The 8,554-nt window shown below is 33.7% G+C and overlaps 1 protein-coding gene across 3 annotated transcripts in view; it reads right to left on the bottom strand.

Annotated features, from left to right (window-relative positions):
* The window catches only part of LOC106882604 (uncharacterized), a 169,185-nt gene that overhangs the window by 22,377 nt on the left and 138,254 nt on the right, over window positions 1–8,554 (bottom strand). For all 3 annotated transcript variants that reach the window (XM_089350389.1, XM_089350390.1, XM_089350388.1), the window contains 2 exons: window positions 2,229–2,424; window positions 538–614 (listed from right to left, as the gene is read on the bottom strand). In XM_089350389.1, coding sequence (XP_089206515.1) covers window positions 538–614; window positions 2,229–2,424 — 273 coding nt within the window. The remainder of the gene's footprint in view (window positions 1–537; window positions 615–2,228; window positions 2,425–8,554) is intronic.

The raw sequence follows: 8,554 nt of genomic DNA on the forward strand, positions 1-8,554 counted from the left end.
GACTCCTGTGCAGGTGGCACGTAAAAACACCATTTGAGCGTGGCCATTGCTAGTACCGCGTGGCTGGCCCTCGTGCCGGTGGCATGTAAAAGCACCCACTACACTCTCGCAGTGGTTGGCGTTAGGAAGAGCATCCAGCTGTAGAAACACTGCCAGATCAGATTGGAGCCTGGTGCAGCCATCTGGTTCGCCAGTCCTCAGTCAAATCGTCCAACCCATGCTAGCATGGAAAGCGGACATTAAACGACGACGATGATGATGATGATATATATATACATCATTTAGTATACACTATTTACAAAAGAGTTACTAATAGCTGCATGCTTCAAAGACACAATAATTTAGCAGATTTATACATTCCATAGATCTCCAAGCAATCTTTTAGGCTAAGTGCATATCATTAGATGTATTTAAAAACCAGGACACTGGTCTATGAGAAAACACGAGAAAAAACAAGAAGGAAAAATGTGAAGAAGGTTGGTTTATTATAGACGAGTGTAAGACTATTAAATAATATTGTGTATGCCATTTACTCACCTTTCTGCTAAACAGGAGTAGTTGTAAAAAGTTGTGTCACTATCCAACTCAGCTGTTGGTTCACCATTAACATAGAGCTGCAAAAGCAAATAAATAAATACAGAAAAGCTAAAAACTTTGGAAAATTTTAGTATTGAAGCAACTTCTTCCACCTTCCCCGACAACTACTACTACTACTACTACTACTACTACTACTACTACTACTACTACTACTACTACTACTACTACTTCTGGCAGATTGCCACCTTCTTGGTAATAATAATAATAGTGATAATAAAATGATCAAACTTCAGCAACATAAATGAACACAACTCCACATTATTTTCCATTAAAACTAGCAAGAGTTAAATAGTCTAGGCAAAAAAAAAAAAAAAAAAAAAAAAAATCATGCAGTCTTAGCTTCAAGCTTAAATATTTTTAGCTGTATAATGAAAATCACACACGCACCCACACATGCAAATAGAATTTTAAATGGAAAAACAGTATAAACAGTAGCAATAACATCAGCGCCATCTTCAGCAGCAGCAGCAACAACAACATTCTGAAGCAAAAAGAGAAAGAATAGATGCAATGTGTAACATAAGAGAGTGCCTCTTTTCCTGACAATATATCTAGGAAAGTTAAAGGAGAAAGATGGGAAATATTTCTGTTTCTTCATAAAAAATCATAATAAAATTGAGTAACAGAGTTGGGGTGGGAACAAGTGTTTCCTCAGAGCTCTTCTGACAGGAATGCTAGAAAGCTCTAGATAATGTGAAGCTGAATATATATATCATTAAAGTGGCATTTATTCAGCTCTTTACATTCTGAGATCAAATTTCACCAAGTTAATTTTGCCTTTTAACCTCTTGGGAGTCGATAAAATAAAGTGTCAGTCAAGCACTGAGGTTCATGTAATCAACTAATCCTACTTACCATCTATAATTGCTGGCCTTGTGCCAACATTTATGAATCATCATCATCGTCATCATCATCATCATCGTCATCATCATCATCGTCAACATCATCATCCTCATCATCATCATCATCATCATCCTCATCATCATCATCATCATCATCATCGTTTAACATTTGCCTTCCATACTGGCATGGGTGGGATGGTTTGACAGGAGCCAGCCATGGTGAAGTCTGCAACAGGCTTCTATGTTTGTTTTGGCAGGATTTTTATAGCTGGATGTCCTTCCTAACACCAACCACCCAGTAGAGTGGACTGAGTACTTGTTCTCTCTTCCTCACCCTTTTTTTTCTTCTTTAACTTTAAATCCTCTCCTTCAAACACTCATATGTCAAAATCAACGGGAGCAACCATAATTGTTATTATTAATTAATTATTTCTCTTTTACTCTTTGTAAACCTAGTACTTATTCTATTGGTCTCTTTTCCAGAACCACTAAGTTTTGGGGACATAAACACATCAACATTGGTTGTCAAGCAATGATGGAGGTCAAACACAGACACAAAGACACACACTCATAAATATACATATATACATACATACATACATGACAAGCTTCTTTCAGTTTCTGTCTACCAAATCCCCTCACAAGTCTTTGGTTGGCCCGAGGCTATAGTAGAAGACACTTACCCAAGGTGCCAGACAGTGCGACTGAACTCAGAACCATGTAGTTGGGAAGCAAGCTTCTTGCCACACAGCAACACCTGTGCCTATTATTAATTTTTATTGTTCTTACCTGGTAAGCTGTTATTGTAACATCACCATATGTTCTAGGCTGTTGCCAACAGAGGCAAATCACTGAGGAACTGGCAGAGTCCAGTGTTATCAAGGGTGGGTCAGGTTCTCCTGGACTTATAGCATGAATAGCTTGTGCTGATGTTTCAGACTCTCCCTCTCTAGAATGACTTTCAATTGTGATTTCATATATTGATCTACAAAAAAATTATAGATTGTTATACGTAGAAGCCAAAAGGTAAGAATACATTGAACGCATGTAGGATTATATTAGATTTGTTAGAAAATCGTTTGGGTCATATATAATAGTTGTAGATATGGCTGTGTGGTAAAACAGTTGGCTTAGCTCCAAGTTGGCTGATACCTTGTGACTGAAACTGGATGTCTGGAAGTTTATCATATGAAAATGCAAAAAGACCCATCCCTGGTGATGAATGACCATGGGATTGCACTTAGAAAGTTACCTTCTGAGATACAAGTCCAGGTAAGGTTGTTTATGGAAGACCAGTAGTTGCCCATGCAGACCAGCCTCCTCTCTCCATGCGACTGATATTGTCCAAGGGAAAGGTAGATACAGCTTGGCACCAGAGACGTTGCAACTCATTTCTACAACTGAGTGAACTGTTAGCAACATGAAATAAAGTGTCTTGCTCAAGGACGCAACACACAGCCTGGTCAGGGAATCAAACTCACTACCTCATGACAACGAGCCTGATGCTGTAACTACTGAGCCATGTGCCTTCACAGGATATTCACATGTATTATCACCATTAGCTGCATGGGTTGGATAGAATTTATTGAGGCAGATTTTCTATAGCTGGGTGCCCTTCCTGTTGCCAACCCTCACTCATTTCCAAGTAAGGAAATATTTGTAGCATATTGGAAATGAATGATATTGATTGTATGACAGTGACAATTATTTACAGCTATCACATGCTGTCAAGGCAAAAAACACACACAATTTACATATATATATATACACATAGATATTACCACACAGCCACTCTTATGCCTATATATATATATATATATATACGTATACACAACGGGCTTCTTTCAGTTTTCATCTACCAAATCCACTCACAAAGCTTTGGACAGCCCGAGGCTATAAAAGAAGACACTTGCCCAAGGTGCCACGCAGTGGGACTGAACCCAGAACCATGTGGTTGGTAAGCAAGCTACTTACCACACAGCCACTCTTATGCCTATATATATATATATATATATATATATATATATATATATATATATATATATATATATATATATATATATATATATATATATATATATATATATATATATATATATATATATATATATATATATATATATATATATATATATATATATATATATATATATATATATATATATATATATATATATATATATATATATATATATATATATATATATATATATATATATATATATATATATATATATATATATATATATATATATATGTATATATATATATATATATATAAATATATATATATATAAATATATATATATATAAATATATATATATATATATATATGCATAGGAATGGGCTGTGTGGTAAGTAGCTTGCTTACCAACCACATGGTTCTGGGTTCAGTCCCACTGCATGGCACCTTGGGCAAGTGTCTTCTTTAATATATTTTATCATCAAAGAATGTATATATGCATTTTAATACTCAGACTGTTTTTTAACATTTTTTATTATTCTCAAAGACTTTTGATAATCTTTTTCTAAAAAAGTGAAACCGGTTAAGTAAATAAATATTTTTAAAAAATAAGTGCATTTTCAAACCTTCTTTCATATATATTTCCACTCGTACGGTATTCCACAACTTTACTTTATTATATATATATATATATATATATATATATATATATATATATATATATATATATATATATGTATATATAATATATATATATATATATATATATATATATATATATATATACATATATATATATATATATATATATATATATATATATATACATATACATATATATATATATATATATATATATATATATATATATATATATATATATATATATACATATATATATATATATATATATACATATACATATATATATATATATATATATATATATATATATATATATATATATATATATATATATATATATATATACATATACATATATATATATATATATATATATATATATATATATATATAATACATATATATATATATATATATATATATATATATATATATATATATATATATATATATATATGTATATGTATATATATATATATATATATATATATATATATATATATATGTGAGCCTGGTGTTGCCATCGGTTTCACCAGTCCTCAGTCAAATCGTCCAACCCATGCTAGCATGGAAAGCGGACGTTAAACGATGATGATGATGATGATGATATATATATATATATATATATATATATATACATATATATATATATATATATATATATATATATATATATATATACATATATATATATATATATATATATATATATATATAAATATATATATATATATATATATATATATATATATATATATACATATACTATATATATATATATATATATATATATATATATATATATATATATATATATACATATATATATATATATATATATATACATATATATATATATATATATATATATATATATATATATATATATATATATATATATATATATATATATATATATATATATACATATACATATATATATATATATATATATATATATATATTTTCACTGTCCATTTTTTCCTGTCTTGGTTTGTGTTTGCCACCTTGGAATCCTCTGTGTAGTTGGTTGATCCACTACTCAGGAAGAGACTATTCTAGAGTACGTCCTGTCTGGTCTTCGAAACGTCTAGATAGAATAGAGACAGCTGATGAAGGGATATTCCAAGGGGCTTTCCGTTTTCCTATGTGTTCGTTCCGTCGTCTGTAGTTTATTGTTCTAACGTCCTGTACCCTGATATGCATGTATATACACATGTAGATGTAAGTATGTACATATATGTGTGTATACATGTATATATATTCTTTGTATTATATATATATATATATATATATATATATATAATAAAGTAAAGTTGTGGAATACCGTACGAGTGGAAATATATATGAAAGAAGGTTTGAAAATGCACTTATTTTTTAAAAATATTTATTTACTTAACCGGTTTCACTTTTTTAGAAAAAGTTTATCAAAAGTCTTTGAGAATAATAAAAAATGTTAAAAAACAGTCTGAGTATTAAAATGCATATATACATTCTTTGATGATAAAATATATTTAAAGTATAAAGCTTTGTATGAACTTTGTAGTGTTACATACTGATTGTCACACATTTTCTCTGATATTAAGGTGAAATTGTTAGAAACAGTGTTAAAAACAGTGTATGAAATACACATATGGAAAAATACATATACATATTCTTATACATATTCTTTGACAATCGAATAAAATTGAGAAGGAACTGACCTGGCCTTTTTCTCTTGTGTATATTGAAGGAATGTTTTACTGTCTTAAGAGACAGTATGACTGGCTAGCTGGGGTGGGAGGGAAGAAGAGTTAAAGAAGATTTTTTTATTTTTGGTTGGTCTGTGACAGTCTGTCATGGTTCACTGGATTTTGGGACTGGTTTTGTGCACATCTCTATGTGTGTGTATATATGTGTGTTTGTGTCCGTGTGTGTGGGTGTGGGTGTGTGTGTGTGTGTGTGTGCCGTTTTTATTGGTCCCAGAGTTTATTGTGGAATGTGTATATGAGTGTGTGTTTGAGTGCTTTTTGTGTCGGTGGGGATGTTAGGTGTGTGTACGTGAGACTGTGCGTATATCTCTTTGTCTGAGTGTGTATGTGTTGTTTTGATCGTCTTTGTGGTGTGTGTGTGTGTGAGAGCAACCGTATGTATGTGTGAGGGTGTGTACGTATGTGTGCGTATGTGTGTGTATGTATGTGTGCATCTGTGTGTGTGTGCGTGGGAGTGTTTTGTGTGAGTGTGGGAGTGTGTGTGTGTCTCTCTGTCTGAGTGGGTGTGTTGTTTTAAATACCTTGTGGTGTGTGTGTGTGTGTGTGTGTAAGCAAACGTATGTGTGTGATGGTTCATATGTATGTGAATGTCTATGTCTGTATGTGTGCGTGTGTAGCATGTGTATATGAGTATGTGTGTGTTTTTTTATCTATGGTAGGATGCTGTGTGTATGTGTGTGCACGTTTGTGTGAGTATGTATGTGTGTGTGATTAATATTTGTTAGGGTGTTATGTGTGTGTATGTGTATATGTGTTTGTTCGTGTGTGTGCGTGAGTGCGTTTGTGAGTGCGTGTGTATGTGTGTTTGTGTGTTTTTTGTGTCGGTGGGGATGTTAGGTGTGTGTACGTGAGACTGTGCGTATATCTATTTTTCTGAGTATGTATGTGTTGTTTTAATCGTCCTTGTGATGTGTGTGTGTGAGAGAGAGCGCGACCGTATGTATGTGTGAGGGTGTGTACATATGTGTGCGTCTGTGTGTGTATGTATGTGTGCATCTGTGTGCATCTGTGTGTGTGCGTGGGAGTGTTTTGTGTGAATGTGGGAGTGTGTGTATACGTGAGTGTGTGTGTGTCTCTCTCTGTGTCTGAGTGAGTGTGTTGTTTTAAATACCCATTGTGGTGTGTGTGTGTGTGTGTGTAAGCAACCGTATGTGTGTGTGATGGTTCATATGTATGTGTATGTATGTATGTGTACGTATGTTTATTTGTGTTGTGTGTTGGTGGGGGTGTTATATGTGTGTACGTGAGTTTGTGTGTGTCTCTAAGTATGTTTGTGTTTGAGTTGTCATTGTGGTGCGTGTGTGTGTGACGGAGCAACTGTATGTGTGTGCATGAGGGTGTATGTGTGTGTGAGCATGTATGTGTGTGTTGTATTTATTAGGTGTCCTTGTACGTTGGGTTTATCCAGGTGAGGTGTATGTGTGTGCATGTGTGTTCCGTGTATGTTGGTACTGGGTATGCGTTTGTATGTGTGTGTACGTGGGTATGGTTTGTGTAGTTTCCTGGTGTATATGTGTACATGTGTGTGTGCGCTGTAATTGTGAGTGATTAGTTTTGTTTGTATTGTTAGTACAGTATATGTGTGTATACGTGTGCGTGTGCTTGTGTGAGTGCGTCTATGTGGCTTGTATTTGTCGGGGAGGTGTGTCATTGTGTGTGCATGTGTGCTTGTGGGTGTTTTTTGTGATTGTTGGGATTGTATTGTGTGTGTTTTTCTTTTGAGTGTGTGTGTGACATTTTTACTGGGGAACAGGCGTATGGTGTTTGTATGTGTGTGTACATATGTATGCAAATATGCGTGTGTGAATATGATTTGTGGTTGCCGGAGTGGTGTGTAGGTGTGTGCATGTACCTGTTTACATATGTGTATATGGGTGTTGGTTGTGGTTGCTACAATTGTATTGTAAGTATATATATGCATGTGTTTTTTCTTGAAATGTATGTGGGTTTGTGCTCTGGTGTGGAGATACTGTGATTGTGTGTGTGTGTGTATATATGTGTGTAAGTGTGTTCGTGTCGGAGGTTTGCATTGTATTGATGTGTGTGATTTTGCGTATCTGTGTGTCTTTGTTTTGGGCGTGCACCTGGGGAGGGGGCTTATGTTAGAGTATGTTGAGCTGTGGTCTGTATTTTTGAATAAGATTATTTTCCCTATTTATTCGTGTTTGGTCAGTGGTCAACAACCATATCCAATTTACAATGGAATACAGTCAAGACCAACTTCCTTTTCTTGACATTCTTATTATAAAAATGGGTACCAGCATTGAGACTGATATTCATTACAAACCGACTGATTCCAAGCAATACCTTCTGTTCACCTCCAATCACCCAAAACATACAAAGACAAACATTCCCTTCAACCTTGCGAGAAGAATTTGCACAATTGTCTCTAATTATAGAACTCGAAATAAAAGACTCGAAGAACTAAAGGCAATTCTCCTCGAAAGACATTACCCAGCATCATTAGTTGACAATGGAATAGAACGGGCCAAGGCAATTGCTACCCATGACCTGCGAAAACCGAAACACATACACGGCACGTTAAATAGTCTCCCATATCTCTCAACACACAATCCTAGAAATGCAGAAGCTTACACAATAATATACAAAAACATCCCACTACTGAATCAAGACCCACGTCTAAAAAGAGTACTCGCAACCCATAAAATAATAAAAAGCAAAAGACAACCCAAATCCCTAAAAAACCTACTCACGAATGCAAAATTGCCCAACACAAGCCCACCACCTACTGTCA

This window comes from Octopus bimaculoides, chromosome 4, assembly GCF_046866305.1.
Source record: "Octopus bimaculoides isolate indiv1 chromosome 4, ASM4686630v1, whole genome shotgun sequence".
NCBI lineage: Eukaryota > Metazoa > Mollusca > Cephalopoda > Octopoda > Octopodidae > Octopus > Octopus bimaculoides.